The following is a 22486-nucleotide window of genomic DNA, read 5'->3' on the forward strand; positions in this document are numbered from 1 at the left end:
ACACTTCCAAAGGCAAAGTTATGTTGGAAGTTTTCTTCGACTCTCAGGGTCTCATCTACCATGAGTTCATTCCAGAAGGTCGTACTGTAACGAAAGAATTGTACGTAGAAATCCTGCGTCGCCTCCGGGACGCAGTGAGAAGGAAACGTCCAGAAAAGTGGGTAGAAATCAATTGGTTCCTTATGCGTGACAATGCACCTGCTCATCGCGCAATTATTGTAAAGAATTTTCTTGCCAGGCACAACATAACTGCTTTGGATCATCCACCATACTCTCCTGATCTCTCACCACCTGATTACTTTCTGTTTCCCCGTCTGAAAAGTCATCTGAAAGGACGGAGATTCAATGCTGAAGAGGTTATCGCAAACGCGACGAGAGCACTAAGACGGGTTTCACAAAATGGCTTCCTGGCCTGCTTCCAGGAACTCTACACGCGTTGGCAAAAGTGTGTTGTTGCGGAAGGCAACTATTTTGAAGGGAATGCTATAGAATAGTGTTTAAGGTACGTTGTTTCTATGATACTAGCAAATTCCGGGAACTTTTTGAACCTAGTAGTATTTATTTAGCCTGACGAGTTACTTCCTTGGTTTGAATTGTAAATTATTTAAAAATAGCGTGTAAGAGGGTCTTAGACTAGAAATGTTTAGCTTAAATGTAGTTCTGTTTATAAGTATGCATAAGGGTGTAATTATTTGTCTTATTTGAGCTGTTGTATCAGTGAAGCGAGGTGAGTCAGTGAAGTTATGGTTTTACAGTGCAGTGAACAGTTCCGATCAGTGATAATTTATAGCGTCAATGAAATGTGTTCTATAGTGTCAGTGAAATGTGTTATAGAGTGTCAGTGAAATGCGTCAAAGTGCCACTACAGTGAGTGAGATAAGAGTAAAGTGAAAGACTACCGAAACTTATGTAGGGCCTATACATATGTAAGTTGTTTTGTAAAATTAGGCACGGTATTTTATTTGTTTTATTATTAATTGTAATTATTGTGTTAAATTGTATTGTGTATTCTTATTGTATTCTGTATCGCATTGTATTCTTCACCTGACATAATTAGGAACTTAAAATCCAGACGTTTGAGATGGGCAGGGCATGTAGCACGTATGGGCGAATCCAGAAATGCATATAGAGTGTTAGTTGGGAGACCGGAGGGAAAAAGACGTTTAGGGAGGCCGAGACATAGATGGGAGGATAATATTAAAATGGATTTGAGGGAGGTGGGGTATGATGATAGAGACTGGATTAATCTTGCACAGGATAGGGACCGCTGGCGGGCTTATGTGAGGGCGGCAATGAACCTTCGGGTTCCTTAAAAGCCATTTGTAAGTAAGTTGTAAGTATTGTATTGTGTACATATATATATATATATATATATATATATATATGTATTGTGTATTGTATAATTGTATTGTGTATTGTAAATTTTATTGTGTATTGTTTATCATTTTATTTTGTATTGTTTATATTGTGTATACCACTGCCACCTGGTGCTTGCCCACTTGCAGTGTAAATAAATACATACAAAAATGTACGGTTTCATGAAAATTTTATCTCAATATTTTAATTATAAGTAGGCCTATACTTTTATGTGGTAGAAGTACAAGTGTAACCAAAACTTTAAATTTAATTAACGCAACAAAAAAAATTCTATGTTTTCAACAACAAGTATTCATTTTATTTCTCAGTGGTTAAAGCCAGAGTGATGAAACTTGGCATACTTATTTATTAATATCTCTGTTGTTAAATGTAGCACTTTATTGGCTGTATTTAGCATAGTTTTATTGCTAGAGAATTACACGTAAAGCAGTAACACTGAAGAAATTATATTTTCTTTACAAATGAACAAATTAGAGTAGGACATTACTAACGCTTCATTGCACAACATGCAGTGTTACCTTTAAGAAAAAATTTGATCTTTTAAAAAATAATAATTTTTTTAGAAACAGGATTTTCACCAAGGAAAAAAAAAAAGTAAATATGTCTTGTAATTAGTTATATTCATATGTGATAAGTTATAGACTGTTCTAATTAAAATTGCATTATCTTTAACATTTTTGTAGCTTATATCGTGAGCAGAACTTGAACTAAAAACGGATAACTAAACAAGTATTTACTTATACTTAATTAAGAAATACATTTACAAAACTAACCATATGGATAGAATAAAATAAACAGAACTGTATAAGGAAATTTTCAATAAATCCTACCAACAAAAATTAGGACTCATATCTAATTGAATGCAACTTTGAAATATAAAAGTAAAATCTGAATCGTAAATACAAGTAAAAACAAATTTTGACAACAAGAAGCAACTCAAATGTGTTTCTAAAGAATGTTTTCAGTATTCACACATTTAGATCACGAGAGTAATACTGACATACAATACATCCGATGATGTTTTTAATGAAAAATCAATCATTCTTGCCTGGATATCAATTCTCGAAGCTTGATTAAGAAGTAAGCACGGGAACCACAAATTTTTTGACAATCCATTACTGACCTGTGGTGCCCGACCAGCAGGCTCTTTGCCTTGGGGAGGTGTTCCAGCTGTAAGACCCCGTTCTCTCTGTGCCAGAAGTTGAGACACCGACACACCAGAAAATCCTCTAGTGCTGGGAATCCTTGGTTTCTTGCGTGTTGTATTACGACCATCTGAAACACAAAGTCAGCAAATTAGAAATGAATTCTAACTTAAAAGAAAAATATACGTCCAACAGGAGAGCATGGTAAAACCTTGAAAATTGCTGTCACAAAATTAGTGAAGCCAGAATGGTCTTGAATTGGTAAAATTGTTACCTGAAAGAGGATCAGGGAGCCTATTTTAGGAAAATACAGAGTAATGCTACAATGGAGCTCCGATTGAAGAGGTGGGTTCCACAAAAATTGATAAAATAAATTTGATGCCCTTAGATCCGTTTGAAAAAACATATTATGCAGACACTAAGTCGAGACTTAGGAAAATCTGTTAAATAAACTTACACAGTTACATACAGGCTTGAAAAGGATAAATTAAAACGTGAATAAAACAAGTTAAAATCTTACAGAAAGGACCTAGGACACTCTTTAACTATCGTCGCCTTTAACTATAGTAATTCTTACTGAAAGCCGTATGGGTGCTATCTAATACATTTCTTAAATTCACTGTTTACTCTCCAGTATCTATTAGTGCTTTCTGGTTGTGCTGATAGCGTTACATTGAAACTTGCATTTTGGTTCCTCCTCAGTGATAGTCCTGATATTACACTGTATTTCATATTTCGAAAATTAGTTTATTAATAACCCGGGACACTTGCAATCACACACACAGTTATACAAATTTATACATATTTCCAGACTCCAGACACCCAGGGAACTTTTCTACTTCAAGGAAAATTTCCTGAGAGCCGAAACCGGGAATCGAACCCGGGAACTCCATATCTGGAAGCCAGCATGTTAACACCAGACCACGGAGATAGTCATAACACCAATGCATTCTATTATCGTCAAAATCTACTAACCGTCGTTTCTGCCCTATTATGTGCCGGTACATTTCCCTTTGATTACCAACATTCGCACACTCTCGAGTATTCAGTATTTAGAGTGTTTCATTCTGTAGGATCGCTTCCTTATTCAGTTGACTTTTGGAAGTCGGTAAACAAAAATGAAGCAGAAAATATTTTTCGGCATTTAATACACTTTACAGTACGGTATTATATCAACCAACTTTAGCCCAAATTATTTTCTGAAGTTAGAAAATGTTTTCAAGCCTCTATATTAGTTGGCGGTGATCTAAATAGCACGTAATAGTAAAATTTCATTTTTTTATTAATTTTTATTTTACATAACATGGCTGTAATTTCCAGATAACATTGGTCGACCATGACAAGGTGTAAAATAAATATTGACATCTACAGGACAAAGTCCCGCGCCGTGGTGTCGCGGTCTAAGGCATCCTGCCTAGGACTCGCGTTACGAAATGCGCGCTGGTTCGAGTCCTCATGGGGGAAGAAATTTTTGTCATGAAATTTCGGCCAGTGTATGGGACCGGTGCCCACCCAGCATCGTGATGCACTTGGGGAGCTACGATAGGTAGCGAAATCCGGTTGCGAATGCCAGCTATAACGGCTGGGGGGGGATCATCGTGCTAACCACACGATACCGCCATTCTGGTTGGATGATCGTCCACCTCTCCTTCGACATGTGGGCGTGAGGCCAGCAGCCGGCTGGTCGGTCTAGGCCCTTCACGGGCTGTAGCGCCACAGATAATAAGAGGACAAAATACAGTATGAACTTCAGAGAACATTAAAAACGTAGAAAACTGCAGCCATATTGTAGCTTTGAAATCACAATGGTGGACAATGGAAAGGACATTCCTTCTCTAGTAAAAAAATAGTGACTCTCAGGTCACAAGAGCTAATAGAGGCTTAACCTTTTTCTGTTAAAAGTCTTATAACAAAAATGTAACGGAGTTAAGGATTTTTCACGAAGTTATATCAATGCGCCAGTGTTCAGGAATCATATTTCTTGTAATACATAATTTTGTTCAAAACTGTAACCTAAAAGAAAATGTTATGTGGTTAAATTTTATTTTCGGAAAGAATTGTCATTATAGCACGGATTTAAATTATTCCACTATCATCGTTTCGATAACTATAGTAGTTTTGTGGAACGAATTAATGATGATAATCGAAGCTCCAATTTATAAAAGCTTTTATTCTAATATTTAACGACGTTGTATCAACTTACTACGTTATTTAGCGTCGATGAAATTGGTGATTGCGAGATGGTATTGACGAGACGAGGTCAAGGATTCGCCATAGATTACGTAACATTCGTCTTACAGTAGGAAAAACGAAAGTTAATCAGCCCAAGCGGGAATTGAACCCACGCCCGAGTGAAGCTCCGGATCAGCAGGCAAACGCGCTACCGTCTGCCAGTGGCTGTATATAAATAGAAAGACTGTGTTTAAAAATCTTGTATGCTTGTATTTAATTACCTCATACTTATTAGTACGCTACAAGTGACGTTGCGTTGTCCTATTTCATAAAGTATTAATTTACCTGTATCTTACTGACTTTTCAAGTATATTTATAACTAGTATAAACATGTGGTCAGTAGAAATAGTGAAAATGACGGTCAAGTTGATATTTGCCACGTGTTTGCACAAAGAATGAACGACTCTATTTTTGGACAGGAGACGTGACATCAAAATCTCTGCATGATATGGGACATAAGTTAGAACATCCTCCATATATAATGTATAAACATCAGTTACTAACTACACTGCCAACTTATTTTCCAAAAACCACCTCTTGATTTTAATTGCATGCAATATAGAACGTAGTCTATACAAATGAACTGCGATGTCACTTTTTGCTATTAACTAGTATTAAACAACGTGCCAGTATTTACTAAAAATACGCAAGGTTTCTACAGTATATTACATTGTGGAACAGAAAGATTAACGTCATACTTTACAAGCACTTACATATAACATGTGAATTATTACTACATACTTGAGTCCCAATGGTTTCTAGTAGTTTGCAAATAGCATTGTATTTATGTACCCGTAGGACTCGGATGTCTATGACTTAAAAACTCTGCAAACATGCATGCACTTATACTCTACAAAATACCAACATATGACATAAAAACTAGAAAATATGATGCAAAAGAAATTAAAAAATCAAATTATGGTTTATTTAACTACGCTCGTAACTGCAAAGGTTATATCAGCATCGCCGGTGTGCCAGAATTTTGTCCCGCAGAAGTTCTTTTACATGCCAGTAAATCTACTGACATGAGCCCGTCGCATTTAAACACACTTAAATGCCATCGACCTGGGCCGGGATCGAACCCGCAACCTCGAGCAAAGAAGGCCAGCGCTATACCGATTACGCTACCCAGGCCGAGAAAAGAAATGAAATATTGCCCAAGAATTACGTAAAAAACTTTTTATTCGCCATTCTACAAAATTGTTTTTGTGAATACAAACTCCTTTTATTGACCATAGCGGGCTTTTTCCCATATAAAAATATAAGCGAGAAAAGAGGGGTGAAAAAATGTCTAATATCTGTCCTTTGAGTGACTAATTTTTTTTACAATCATGTTATGGCCTAGATCATATATAGATAGATAGGTCGGCCTTATAGGTTTTGAAGTTAACTTTTGTCAGGTTTACTACGCTGCCATCTAGTTTGTCACATAAGGAGTCACGTCATAATTCCCATTAGAATTGCATTAGCGACTGTACTGCCATATCGTGTTCGTTTACGGCGGACGGGTGGCGATCCTGGCGGTTGTTCTCTTCAAAGTGCAAACGATTTTAACATAGCAATGACCTATCTGTTATATATAGGGTTATGGTCAATGATTGTTTATGAATTAGTACCTAGCAACAGTGTAGTTGAAACATTTTAAGCGTCACATGTTTGGGAGGGATGAAGGCAGTGAAGGCAAGACCGACAAGCAACAATCTGGCCACAATATTAACATTATTTTCTCCTCCATGTTTTGACAGCTTACTGCTGGCGAATGCAATTACCTTCAAACTTCATTTACCACAAAATATTTCTTCATCTTACGATGTTTGATGACGTATATACGTCCGTTGATGTGACATATTAATGAATTTAAATACTATTATAGTCACAAACAGGAAGTCGCAGGTTCGATTCCCGCTCGAGGTTGTGTAATTTTTCTTTCGTATCATGGCATGATTGTGACTATAATAGTATTTAAATTCAAAAATATTTCTAAGGAAAGGAAATCTAGAATAAATAGCCAAAAAAGCAAATTACTCACACAAAACATGTGAATAATATTTGAAGAACTATTGAAACTATTGTAATACTTGTACGACCGAAAATATGTTTTTATAAGATTCTTTTGGTCAAATATGAATTAATGCTAAAATATGGTAAATTATGCATTTATAGGACCAATAAAATCGTGTTCAGAAATATGTTTAAGTTTGTGAAGGGACCAGGATAAAAATATGACGTCATAGAAATCCGAGGCCTATTTATAATAATATGGAGCACACTTGTATAGTATATGTTTGAAAAAAAGAAACCATGCAACACTGCAAAAATAAAGTACAAACTGAAAAAGTAAATTACTGGAGATGAGTTGATCAGTGGTGAGCACTCCGGTTATGTCATTAATTTCAGGGGGTTATTCTATGAGATATTTTCAAACAAAAATGTTTAATACAATATTGCTCGTTTTTGCTTTCTTTTTGAGATAAACATTTCATAGCGTGTTTGGGGAAAGCCATTGATTTAATTCCGAGTATGCTCAGTCAATTTGAGAGAGCAGTGTATTATGATAATAAATTATTGAAAGAATTTTAGTTCTGTACATTTAAATGTGCAGAAATTTGATCCAAACAAATGTAACTTTTCGTTCTGCAAAGGAATTTTACGATGTTACATTTGTTCGGATAATATTTTTGCACATTTAAAGGACAAAACTAAAATTCTTTCAATAATCTATTATCATAATACACTGCTCCCTTAAACTGACTGTACATTTTGGGAATTAAATCAATGGCTTTCCCAAAACACGTATGAAATGTTTCATATAAAACAATTTTTATCTCGAAAAGGAAGCAAAAACGAGCAAAATTGTACCGTATGCAACTTTTTTGTTTGAAATATCTCAAGGAATAACTCCCTAAGATGAACAACTTCACTCATGTTTCACTCTGTATACCAGAAGGTCAGCGTTAATTTAGAAGTCCTTAAACTTTAAACAACTTCAGAAGCATACCCAGAATCCCTTTTATAATGTCGAAGAATTTATACCTTCTAAGACTCAACGAATAAATCCATACATTACATGCAAGTGCTTTTCTTCTTCAGCGCAGAAAGTTCACACTCGAGTGAGTTTTGCAACAAAAAAAAAAGTCCTTTCCGACGAATGTGTTTTCTAAAGAATTGTGCTCTATCAGTAAGCCCATCACAATCCTCAAGATTGTCCTTTTCAAATTGAAGACCTACTTAGTGACGTCCGTAAGAGTCCCCCTCAATAATCTCTTCGCCGCGCTCAGAAAAAGAGAAACATAACAATAATATTAATTTATTATTAGGAACTGCCCACATTCTTCCATATAATGTACAAGAAAACCACAATCTCTAGAATGAGGAAGCTGGGCGAATCCTGAAATAAGATTTTCGACGTACAATCAGTAGCCTACATTAAAGTAATGGCTGCGAATGAAAGAAAATTATGATATAGTTTCAATTCAGAATATTCGTGCTTGTATCTCTAGTCGATGATACAGAAATTTTACAATCTCTATTATTTAACGTCAGCCAAGCCTCTCGGACAGGTAATATACCAAAGTATCTGTGGTGATTAAAGAATAGAACTGGCAACTACACTGCAAACCCGGCAAACAACGAGGAGAAAGAATCAGGCTTTAATTAGGAAAGTACGAGCACAAACGAATTTTCAAAAACAGGACGGATTATTTCCAGCCTTAAGTCAAAACATCTAACAGGAATTACGGTGAGGGATATTTAAAAATGGGGTTTCATTAGACTGGAAATCCTCTTATATCCAAACCTCTTTGTGCTCTGTGCTTTGAAACATTATCCAATGACGTGATAAAACATTAAAAACTTCCAGGAAATTTTCAAATAAAGCATTCCTATCTGCCATCTAAACCAGATCATTCCTTTAAAAAAACGCAAAGAAATGCTTCCTTCGACTGTTTAATAATAAAGAATAAAATCCATACAAGGGTATTTTCGTTGAAGATACACGTAATGTAGCCTACAGTAAATTGCTACAAAAATCCTTTTCTTGATGAACAGTTTTTAATTGCTTAACCGTTAATAAACCTATAAATGTGCCTGAGAGAAAAAAGAACAAACTAATTTTATAGTTGATCAATACTAAATTTGGTAGTCCCTGATATGTCAAAGTTTGAGAAAAATTATATTACGCCATTGAATTTAATTAGAATATATCTACTCCTAAATAAATTCAGAGAAAAATATTTACGAATAAATATGTACTTCAAGAGTTCAAAATCTTTCAGAAAACAGATCACTACTTAACAACAGTTAAGGTTGTCAACTCTCCCGTATTTCACAAGATCTCCCGTATTTAGCCTTAATTTTTAAGTCTCCCGACTCCCGTACTTTTCTTCTCTTCGAGCAATTTTCTCCCTTATTTTTGCATAATGTAAAAATCTGTTTGAAACATTTAAGTTTTCCGTGATTGAAGGTGATTTATATGATGGATTCTGTTGTTTCAGAGATGCACTGAAATGTGTAGAAGGTAATACTTGCCAGAAATAGTTTCAGGACTCACTAGCTTAAAATCAAACGTTAGAGTTACAAATTTATATTTAAAAAAAAAACCTAGTGAATTTTGTTGTAAGCATAACAGGCAGCAAAGATCATATAGAGAGTGTTTTCCCCTATGAACAGTAAAGGCTGGTTCAAAATAAACCGGGAACGGAAACGGCAACGAGAACGATAACGGAAATGTTAAAATAAATGTATTTAAATGTGAACGTTCACAATAGTTAATTGTGAATCCTCACATTTAAATACATTTATTTTAACAATATTTCCGTTCTCGTTCTCGTTGCCGTTTCCGTTCCCGGTTTATTGCGAACCAGCCATAAGTGAACAGATGTTCGAGACAGGAGCACGACACATCTAACCAAATCAGAACTGCAAATCACAGTCAACTTCAACTACTCCTGTAGGAAATTTTTACAATTTGTTTGAAACTTAAGCGAGGCAAAAGTCACAAAGTACTCTTCTTAATTTAAGCCTAATTGTCTTAAGTGTAGAATAAAGTGGATTTTTATTACCGCTAATTGAACTGAATATTAGTAAATTATCTATGTGAAATATTGTATATCGCTTAGTCTCTCGTATTTTTCTGAAAAACAGCTATCAACCCTAACAACAGCAGTAGTTCGAAAATGTACTACTGAACATCTGGACGGCCTACAACCAGGGCAACAATTAGACCTACTGAAAAAAATGATTGGGGATTGAAGGACATCCCAATGATTGTATGAAACCTCTATATTGGAATTAAAGTAATAAAACATTATATGTACTCTCTTTAACACTGTAGTGTATTTTACTTGATATTCAGGTATATAAATAATAATTAATAATACTCAATATTTCCATGACTACTGTATTAGACAGGCTTATTAAAATATAGAGAATGGAGCAACACGAAGCACTTAAGGCTGGTTCACAATAAACCGGGAACGGAAACGGTAACGAGAACGAGAACGGAAATGATGTTAAAATAAATGTATTTAAATGTGAACGTTCACAATAGTTAATTGTGAATCCTCACATTTAAATATATTTATTTTAAAAATATTTCCTTTCTCGTTCTCGTTGCCGTTTCCGTTCCCGGTTTATTGTGAACCAGCCTTTACACTTCTGTTTCCACGGTACTACAAATGACTTCAGAGTAAACTTTTCACATCAAAACGTGACAAATTTTCTCTCTCGTAATATCTCGAACATAGACTTTTCACGCCAGAAAGAAATGTTTTGGACACTTGGCATACTGTTCATTCATCAACGAAGAAACTTTGTTAAGAATTTGATTTACGCAGGGTGTTAAAAAAAAGTATCCAATATTTTAGAAGGTGATAGTATCCATCAAAACAAGAAAAAAAGTTTAATAAACATGGGTCCTACAACACATACTTTCTGAGATCTGAACACTTGTTCATAGGAGGTGCTCAATGTGACGTCCATTCATGGCAATGCATTTCTCTGCCCTACAATACAGGAGACTACCAGATAATCATACCGTAGTTGACACCCCTGCCATGGAATAATGATACGTCGTAAGGAAAACTCAAAACAAAAGTCTGGTTGCGGATATGAGCGGGGTTCAGCAGAGATGGTGTTGTGAATTTTCGTAATCAGCATGTGTGGGCTGATGAAAATCCCCATGCAGTTGAAGAAAAAGGCAGCAACACCGATTCTCAATCAACTTATGGGCGGGCGTTCCTGGTGATAGATTAATAGGGCCATACGTGCTAACACAGAGATTAACTTGGGATCGTTATCAGAACTTTCTTATTAACGTATTAAACCAAATTTCAAAGAGTGCGTGATTCCTTACGCCGAAGGGCAGAGGAATGCATTGCCATGAATGAACGTCACATTGAGCACCTCCTATGAACAAGTGTTCAGACCTGAGAAAGTATGTATTGTAGGAACCATGTTTATTAGACATTATTTACTTATTTTGATACATGCTAGCACCTCCTAAAATATTGGATACTTTTTCTAACACCCTGTATACCCGTATACGCAACACTATTAAATTTTCTTTAAAGAAACAAATAATAATAGAACCATAGAACTTATTACTTACTCTTTGTCACATATCACTTCATGTAAACTTGCTTCCAAACTGTCAATAGATTACACATATTTCGTTGTTACAGAAAAATACTTCGAAAAGATTAGTCGGTTTTAAATTTACCATTCAAACACCTGCTGAGTAATTGTGTATTTCAGTCATGCAAACAGAACACAAGATTTGATCTGCAGATGTGAATAGAAATCAGATGAAACCGTATTAGCATTCAGTCGCACTCAATTCTTATCTCAAGAACAAATGACGTTCGGAATAGTTACCCAGTTCAGTTCAATAAGAAAATAAGATGAATGCCTTTATATATTCTGCAGCTGAAACAGTTCCACTGTCTAAATGAAGTGTCAGAGGATATAACTCATACTTGCCCATTATAAATCAATCATCCCACACTCCAAGATTCCCATTTATTTTCAATGACTAGCTCGGTAAAAACTTGAAATTGTTATCATGTTATATGGAGTGTCTATAATTGCCGTAAGCAAATGGTTTAGCTCCATGCTTCAAGAATATTATACTATACGCTTCAATTATCATTGGTCTGCTTTCATCCTTTGTATCAAGTCCGTACACTAAAAAACAAGAAAGAAAATAACATGATGTATGCTCAACGTAAGTAAAACAAGAACTGAAAAATTACAATTCTTCGAATTTATGACATGTACGACACTGGGGGGGGGGGGGGTTTACAGAGACATAATCTCGGACTGTAAAGCTGCCAAATTGGTCTACAAATATACACTTGGAAGAGCAGATTTATAGAAGTCCGAAGACACGTTTTATAATCTCAAAAACGAAGTAGTACATATAATAAAATTAGGCTTAGCAGAAATTTACATAAAATAGTTATTCGCATACAGTAATGCTACAACCTAACAACAATAATAATAATAATAATAATAATAATAATAATAATAATAATAATAATAATAATAACATAAAATTTACTCTGTCACACGTTAAAAGTGTTAAAATTGTTAAAAAGGTATTTACCTTCGACAGACGGCCCGTTTCGACAACAATCAATAATCAACACCATAGACTTAGTTAACAAAATAAAACACAAACACATTCCACACAATACAACATTAGCATCATTTGACATCGTAAATCTATATACAAACATACCAGTAACAGAAACACTAGAAATACTTCGGAAAATGCTTATCAAAAATAACATACCACAGACTCACATTAACGAAATTATACACATCACAGGAATTATTACTAAACAAAATTATTTCACACATAACAATAAATACTATACGCAAACTGAAGGATTACCAATGGGTTCACCTATATCAAGTATATTAGCTGAAATCTTTATTCACAACATAGAACAAACACACATACTAAATACCGACAACAACAAACACGCAGAGAAAATAATGTACTGGCATCGATATGTAGATGACATAATAGTCTTATATAATGGAAACAAAAGACAAATAGACAACCTACATCAACAACTCAACAAAATACACCCCAAATTAAAGTATACAGTAGAAATGGAACATAAGCAAGCTATAAACTTCTTAGACATCACCATAACCAAAACAAATAACAGACACGAATTCAAAATATACAGGAAACCTACTACAACCACAACACATATACACAATTCATCAAATCATCCCATACAACATAAACATGCAGCTTTCCGTACAATGACACACAGATTAATTAATATACCAATGAACAATGACAACTACATTGAAGAATTAAACACAATAAAATATATAGCACAAAACAATGGATACAACCCTAACATAATAGACACACTAATAAAAAAGGCAAAACAAAAACAGACCAAACCAACACAAACAGCACGCGAGAATAAATACATAACATTAACATATCACAATACCAATACCCACAAAATTGCAACTTCATTCAGAAAACTAAAGTACAAAATTGCATACAAAACAAATAACACAACACAGAAATACTTAAATAACCACACTAAACATTCAAATATATATAATTCAACTGGAGTTTACAAATTAAAATGCAATAGTTGCCCACATTTTTACATAGGACAGACAGGAAGATCTTTTCATACAAGATACAACGAACATATTAAAGCTATAACCAAACCTTACATTACATCAAATTATGCAGATCACATTATCGACAATAATCATGACTACAATAATATAGAAACAGATATGGAAATTTTACACATCACACCAAAAAGTTCACAGTTAAACATCCTAGAACAATACGAAATATATAAGAATACAATAGCACACCCACAATATATACTTAATACGCAACTACAGTTCAATACACACACATTGTTTGACGTCATAGTACGTCATAGCATACAGACAACCAACCCCCACCATAGGAGCAACACACCCCCACCCCTACCATCGACAACTGCACATCGCAGAGCCAAAATCAGCAGTGGTTCAAGAGACACTGAAGACGACGACAAATAGCGTCGAAACGGGCCGTCTGTCGAAGGTAAATACCTTTTTAACAATTTTAACACTTTTAACGTGTGACAGAGTAAATTTTATGTTTTTAACAAAGTGTTAACGAGAACTTTAATCAGTGATATAATAATAATAATAATAATAATAATAATAATAATAATAATAATAATAATCCGTGGTGCAATAACCCATAAAGGGCCAAGACCGACTAGATGACTCCTGGCCTCACGTCCACATGCCTCAGAAAAGGTGAACGACCATCCACCCAAATCAGAGATAAGTGTGGTACGTATGTATTTATTCACACTGCAATGGGTATATACCCGGTGGCAGTGGTAACTAATTACACTCAATAATGACAATAATAAACTTATTAATTAAAAATACAATTAATAATAATACTAATAATTAATACTGACAATAATAATAATAATAATAATAATAATAATAATAATAATAATAACAACAACAACAGGGAATATCCTAAATTAAATGAAACGATCACTTAAAATAACATTTGAAAATAAATCTAATTTGTATCTTAAACCTAAGTTCGAATTAAAACCCTCAGTATGATATATTCATATCTGCACAAGTACCTTTCAACATTACACTCATTTCGCTGTCAACTCACTCACTACACTGGAACTACGACACATTTCACTGATTCTATCCTGATTTCACTAACACTTCAAAAACATTTCACTGTTCAAATACTTTGCACTGTCACTATAAACTATAAAGCTTCACTGACAGGAACACGTTTCACTTACACTACACACTTCACTAACACAACATAATTTTTCACTGATACAACACTTCAATAACAACATATAATTTACACCCTTTAAATACTGTGTATAATTACCGTCTATTAGTAAAGTCCTTAAGCCTATTTTTAAATACATTTTTGGTTGTTGGTAAAGCCTTTAGTAAGTCTGCAGGTAAAGCATTCCAGTCCCTGATAGTACGATTGAGAAAAGAAAACTTTCCAGTGTCCGTCCTCTGTCTTCTTTCCCTCAATTTATATGAGTGGTCGTTCCTTGAAGAGTAATTTGGAGGCTGCAACCTATTTTTTTATTTCTCTCCATTTTTTCACACTGATTCTCCCTGATTTTCGCTACCCATTATAGCTCCCCAAATTGGCCACAAAACCGGGTGGACAACGGTCCAATTACTGAATTACATACATTCGAAACCTCCCCTCAAACTGTTCAAGTAGTTATAATCCCACAATAGATAAAAATTAATTCTTCATAGTTTTCTGCCCAAGGTCAGACCTTCACTGCAAACCCAGCATTCTTCTATCTCCGATGTTGGTCATCCCATATTATTTGCAGATGACACAAGTATAGTAATTACAGCCAATAACTCTAACACATTCCAATCTTCAACACAGGAAATTCTCTTCAAAATATGTGACTGGTTCTCAGTCAATAAATTGGTATTAAATTGTAACAAAACTAACATAATTCAATTTAAATCCTGTCCAAATTCAACCTCACAAATTTCTAGCGCAATAATTAACAACAGATCCCTATTGGAAACAACAACAACCAAATTTCTTGGCTTAAAAATTGATAATGTGTTAAATTGGAAAAATAATATTAAAGAAATTACCCCTAAACTAAATTCAGCTTGTTTTGCTATTAGATCTATGCAAAAGATAGTAAATATCAATACCTTAAAAACAATATACTTTGCATACTTTTACTCGGTAATGAGTTTTGGAATAATATTTTGGGGAAATTCAATAGATAGTAACAGTATATTCCTACTACAAAAACGAGTAATTAGAATAATAGTAGGTGCCAAATCTAGGGAATCGTGTAGGACTATTTACAAAAAACTACAAATAATGCCCATGGCTTGTCAGTATATCTTTTCATTAATAATCTTCCTCGTATGTAATCGTGAAAACTTTGTAACTAATTCAACAGTTCATAGCATAAATACACGTAAAAAAAATGACTTTCATACTCCATCGGCAAGTCTATCGTGCTATCAAAAAGGAGTGCGTTATATGGCAGTAAACATTTTTAATAGCCTCCCTATCGATATAAAAAATGAAACTCAAAACATAAAAATTATTTAGGGTCAAATTAAAGAAGTACCTAATTTCTCATGCCTTCTATTTGTAAATGAATTCATGACATTCAATAACACTTCATGAAATTTATACTAAAACTTCGTGTTGTACTTCTAGTGGATTATATTGTAAATCTCGACTGTATATATTTCATCTAGACTGTGACTATAAATTAAGACTTCATAATAATATTAAGTTGTTCCATTTTCTAGCTGTAAGCAATGTATGAATACCATGGAATGTTTATAAATACAATACAATAGTTTAGAAAAAAATAGCTGTACATAGATAGGTAGACGACTGTCCTAAACCAGTCTTTCGATAATAGGAACACAGAAAACGTAGTACATTTCCACCACAATTAACACATCGATATTTTTTAACATGACAGTATTTTCTCTTTATTCTCTGTACAGAAAGGAAGTAAAACAAGAGACGGTTTGAACATTTATATACTATGTTATAAAAGACGGTTCAGTGCAAAATCAAGTGGGTGGATCATTTAAAACGCATGAACGAGAGGAGAATCCAAAGAGAAGTTTTATAATATCAACCTACAGAAGAAAAGAATCGAGACGTTCACTTAAAAGATGAAGAGACTCTTTTGAGGACTGAATAGACTTCATGCGTAATATAGGACAGGGCCAGGAGAAAAGAGAAAGATAGATGTGGGCGGAGAAGTAGAAGAATTTAATTTCTGTGCCTTCCTCGTTTTATTCTATTTTCATATCGCTAAAAGATGACTTTCATTAGTACATGTTTTAGTAACGTTTTATTGAAATATTGGTCAAAGACGGTTTCTCGAAAGACGAGATATTTTTTAATTGGTTTATTTTACAACGCTTTATCAACTCTTGTAGTTATCTAGCGCCTGTGTGATGAAGGTGATAATGCCAGAGAAATGAGTGCAGGGTCTAGCGCTGAAAATAATGCAGCATTAGGTCTCAACGGGTTGAAGGAAAACCTCGGAAAAAACCTCAACCAAGTAACTTGTCCCAACCAGGATTTAAACCCGGGCCCGCTCGTTTCACGGCCAGACATGCTAACCATCACTCCACAGCGGTGGACCGTCTCTAGTAATTTAAATATTTCCAATATATCCATTAGGCTTTATTTTAATGAAAACAGCTGAAAACTTAAGATGCATTCTTTCGATAGATCTGCGCATGTAAGAGGAGTTATGGATTCCATAGGGGGAGATTGTTGTACCTTCGGCATAATGCACCTTGACACATTTTTTTTTTTATGATTTTTGCTGCTATCTAGTCCACTCAAACTGAAGTAGATTGTAGAGAAAGCCGTTAGGTAGCTCTGGTCATAGTTCCGGTTTGATTTACTACAAAGTGTGAGTTCTGTGGACGAAACAATTTTTTTGGTACCAAAAGTAAATATTTCGTTAATTGTTATATGTTTTCTAACACGAAATCAAATTGTATTTGTAACTATCAATCAAGTACGGTGTGTTCCCTATCATCTGGTGAGTGAATACATATGTTAATTTCCATCATTTATTCTCATCTCTAGTTTAGGCAGGCATATTTGTTTAAACGTGCACCCTCTTGAAACGTCTTGTACCAAGGTACCGGTACTGTACTCCAGCCACGAGAAAGTCTTTGGGGAATGAGACGAAGCGGGGTAATGCTGTGAATAATTGTTGATGTCATAAGATGTCATAAGGTCACGTGGGTACTCGTATCTGTATTGGCTAGCTCTCGCAGCACAAACAATAACATTGATACGCACATATTGATACTACCCTAGTTACAAAATTAGATCACTGTTAATCTCCTGGTCTTTTAATCCCTCTATACAGGAAATAACATATGCAGGAGAGCGCATGGTTTTTAAACTGACGTTATAACGGTAATATTATCTATCTACTTCGTTCCAATAGATGACGCAATAGTAAGCACATTCCTTTCACGGTTGATCTCCTGGTTGGAGAACAGTACATGTTCCAAAATACATGATGCTATCAGTTTCTGCTTTTCTTTTATTTTAAAATCATGCCACGAAGTAAGTCTGGACTTAAGAGGACCCCAATTATTGATCTTGATGTCTTGAAGAAAGCTGTTGAAGCACTTATATGGCTCCTCCAGGAAATAAAATCTCAATCAGAGAAACCTACAAATGATGGCAAATACAGTTTTTAAATGATTGTGAGTTTTTACAGCTATATTCCTACCTATATTCCCAGTGTTCCAATGTACAAGAGGGTATGCTCCCTTCATTTTATTTTTTTCGTTCTTAATAGATCTGTAAAACAGGAAAATACCTGTAGGAAGTTGTAAAGGAATCTTCAATAATTATTTAAATAATTTTTAATTAAAAAATTTCATTTCTCAAAATTAAAAAAAAAAATTAAAAGTGATTCAAGGTACAATAGTCTCGTCTTCCCAAATATCGAAGGTGAAGTTAGTGATTTAAGATATCATTTAGCCTACTGAACGTCCGAGAAGCTCATTTATAACAGAAACTCTGATTGCTTAGATATTGTTCGAGAATCTGGCCATTAATCGGAGGACTTCAATTTGATTACAAGTCGACGGCAAACTTTATCACCATTAACAGAAAGTATAAACTCACTTATGACCTAGTGAATAGAAGCTGTTAGAACAGAAAGTTTAAACTGATTTCAGTGTCAGTTGAAGTGGGAGCTGCACACTTCAGCAAAAAGCGATGTATTCCGAAGCTGTTGGTGTTGGGTTTGGGTCGGTGACCTATCTGGATGGTCCAGCAGCCTGCCTATCTTTCTCTCCTCAGCCCCTCTTCCCCCTCCTCCCAAACGCGACCAAACCACTACCACCACTACTACTACTTCATTTTCGAAATACCGGACCGCCCAAATCCCGGGTCATTCAACCAACACGATCGTTGTACAATAAGACATCTCGGCCCTTCTCATATACCTTCACATCAAGCCAGAGCTAAGAGCATTAACCAGGGCTGTACAAATGAAGCATTACTTCTTCAATTCATCGCAGCTATTCGTATTAGCAGCATATCGTACTGCAAATCCAGCGGAACTCGGTTCGATTTCCGTAAGAGAAGAGGAGATTAATCCACCTTCACAAAGAATACGACGTGTAGTTTATCCTTTGTGTGTGTCCTGTGTTATCTGCAACGTGTTTAGCATATTATCCTTTATTTCAGTACAATTTATGTACGGTCTTACTAATAAAAACTCTATATACAGACGTTTAACTGTCTTATACTTATACAATGAGTAGCTCGTTTATAAGTCGTGTGTAAATTCCTTACTAATAATCACTACATACGTCGTGTACAACAGTATGACTGTTACACAGCTACGTCATAGTTTCGTCATTACTTCGTTACGAAAGGTAATAGAATATCTGAGGTTCTCTATTGCATCCGGTAGAGCGCTCTAGTGTGGCGTGTTAAATATCGATAGTACAACTGGCTATAATCGATTACCACACTACATTTTGGTCAAAGAGTACAAGCTACAGCAATATTATTCTAATAATTCTATGATCTTTGGTTTGTTCTTCTGTGGTTACATGGTAACCACCATCATAAAACGACAGTCGATACGAACAGCTGTTAGAGGGGCGGCCATTTTTTCGCTATATACAACGCTTAAACAAGGGGTTTCGTGTATATAACTACTGCAAAGCAATTCCCATTGTATAGTTACAGCCTGTTTATACGTCCATAGCTTATTCACGGTTTATTAGTAACGTTTTCTGTCTCAACTCTGCATAAGTCTCGTATAAAAACTATACACGGTTTATTAGTAAGACTGGTATTGTATAAGAGTAAGACCTTCACAATATTCAATGTTTCGAATCCATTGTCAGGAAAAGCAAGCAAAGGTCCATTACTTGAAGAATATTTTTCGGTAATTATAATGCTACCACAGTTTAGTATATACAGTCGCGAAGCTCAATACGTAGTAAATATGCAAACATTAGATAGTTGCTCACCACTAGGATCGCTAATATCGCCTCATTACAGGCAATGCAAAATAGAACCGTCACAGTCTATTGTTTCTAGCACCCTCAAAACTCAAGCTTCGTGACTGTATATAGTAGACTGTGATGCTACATTATTTGGACAAATTTTGTTATTGTTTTTTGGTTTGCCGTCTTGGATCCCATAGTTATCGACGACATATTCACTGATAATGTAATGCTTTTACAAGCATAAAATCCATGGGTTGAACGATTCTCGGATTATATACCTGTGAAACACATGTTTTCCCCATAGGCAGAATTAGCAGCAATGGCAATGAGAACTACAAATGGCTGCAAATTATTTCATTCGAGATTTAATAGTCTGCTTTATTCTGCTCATCCTAAAATTTACAATCTTACAGTGGTTTTAAAGGACATACAAAGTGATCTTACTCAAAGCTACATAGTAATTCAGTTCTACTCCTCAGAAAGGCAAGTAGGGAGAATGAATATTGTTTCTTCATTAAAAATGGCTGAGTTTAAATAAGGGCGGATTGATACAGTGAATTTTATTAGGATAAGCTTTTACCTAAAGAATTTCAGAAGTTGACTATATCACATAAGTTTTTACCTAAATTATTTTACAAGTTGGTTGTATCATGAGTTTTTACCTAAAGAATTTCAGAAGTTGACTATATCACATAAGTTTTTACCTAAATTATTTTACAAGTTGGTTGTATCATGAGTTTTTACCTAAAGAATTTCAGAAGTTGACTATATCACATAAGTTTTTACCTAAATTATTTTACAAGTTGGTTGTATCATGAGTTTTTACCTAAAGAATTTCAGAAGTTGACTATATCACATAAGTTTTTACCTAAATTATTTTACAAGTTGGTTGTATCATGAGTTTTTACCTAAAGAATTTTAGAAGTTGACTGTATCACATAAGTTTTTACCTAAATTATTTTACAAGCTGGTTGTATCATGAGTTTTTACCTAAAGAATTTTAGAAGTTGACTGTATCACATAAGTTTTTACCTAAATTATTTTACAAGTTGGTTGTATCATGAGTTTTTACCTAAAGAATTTCAGAAGTTGACTATATCACATAAGTTTTTACCTAAATTATTTTACAAGCTGGTTGTATCATGAGTTTTTACCTAAAGAATTTCAGAAGTTGACTGTATCACATAAGTTTTTACCTAAATTATTTTACAAGTTGGTTGTATCATGAGTTTTTACCTAAAGAATTTCAGAAGTTGACTGTATCACATAAGTTTTTACCTAAATTATTTTACAAGTTGGTTGTATCATGAGTTTTTACCTAAAGAATTTCAGAAGTTGACTATATCACATAAGTTTTTACCTAAATTATTTTACAAGTTGGTTGTATCATGAGTTTTTACCTAAAGAATTTCAGAAGTTGACTGTATCACATAAGTTTTTACCTAAATTATTTTACAAGTTGGTTGTATCATGAGTTTTTACCTAAAGAATTTCAGAAGTTGACTATATCACATAAGTTTTTACCTAAATTATTTTACAAGTTGGTTGTATCATGAGTTTTTACCTAAAGAATTTCAGAAGTTGACTATATCACATAAGTTTTTACCTAAATTATTTTACAAGTTGGTTGTATCATGAGTCTTTACCTAAAGAATTTTAGAAGTTGATTGTATCACATAAGTTTTTACCTAAATTATTTTACAAGTTGGTTGTATCATGAGTTTTTACCTAAAGAATTTCAGAAGTTGACTGTATCACATAAGTTTTTACCTAAATTATTTTACAAGTTGGTTGTATCATGAGTTTTTACCTAAAGAATTTCAGAAGTTGACTATATCACATAAGTTTTTACCTAAATTATTTTACAAGTTGGTTGTATCATGAGTTTTTACCTAAAGAATTTCAGAAGTTGACTATATCACATAAGTTTTTACCTAAATTATTTTACAAGTTGGTTGTATCATGAGTTTTTACCTAAAGAATTTCAGAAGTTGACTATATCACATAAGTTTTTACCTAAATTATTTTACAAGTTGGTTGTATCATGAGTTTTTACCTAAAGAATTTCAGAAGTTGACTATATCACATAAGTTTTTACCTAAATTATTTTACAAGTTGGTTGTATCATGAGTTTTTACCTAAAGAATTTTAGAAGTTGACTGTATCACATAAGTTTTTACCTAAATTATTTTACAAGCTGGTTGTATCATGAGTTTTTACCTAAAGAATTTTAGAAGTTGACTGTATCACATAAGTTTTTACCTAAATTATTTTACAAGTTGGTTGTATCATGAGTTTTTACCTAAAGAATTTCAGAAGTTGACTATATCACATAAGTTTTTACCTAAATTATTTTACAAGCTGGTTGTATCATGAGTTTTTACCTAAAGAATTTCAGAAGTTGACTGTATCACATAAGTTTTTACCTAAATTATTTTACAAGTTGGTTGTATCATGAGTTTTTACCTAAAGAATTTCAGAAGTTGACTGTATCACATAAGTTTTTACCTAAATTATTTTACAAGTTGGTTGTATCATGAGTTTTTACCTAAAGAATTTCAGAAGTTGACTATATCACATAAGTTTTTACCTAAATTATTTTACAAGTTGGTTGTATCATGAGTTTTTACCTAAAGAATTTCAGAAGTTGACTGTATCACATA

The 22486-nt window shown here is 34.1% G+C and overlaps 1 protein-coding gene across 3 annotated transcripts in view; it reads right to left on the reverse strand.

Moving 5' to 3' along the window:
* Positions 1-22486, reverse strand: part of LOC138704602 (nuclear receptor coactivator 6-like) — a 708935-nt gene that overhangs the window by 56058 nt on the left and 630391 nt on the right. For all 3 annotated transcript variants that reach the window (XR_011333375.1, XM_069832672.1, XM_069832673.1), the window contains exon 5: positions 2501-2652. Coding sequence is in view for 2 of the 3 variants with exons in the window: in XM_069832672.1 (XP_069688773.1) it covers positions 2501-2652 (152 nt within the window). In the remaining variant the exon portion in view is untranslated. The remainder of the gene's footprint in view (positions 1-2500; positions 2653-22486) is intronic.

The sequence above is a fragment of the Periplaneta americana genome, chromosome 8, assembly GCF_040183065.1.
Source record: "Periplaneta americana isolate PAMFEO1 chromosome 8, P.americana_PAMFEO1_priV1, whole genome shotgun sequence".
Lineage (NCBI taxonomy): Eukaryota > Metazoa > Arthropoda > Insecta > Blattodea > Blattidae > Periplaneta > Periplaneta americana.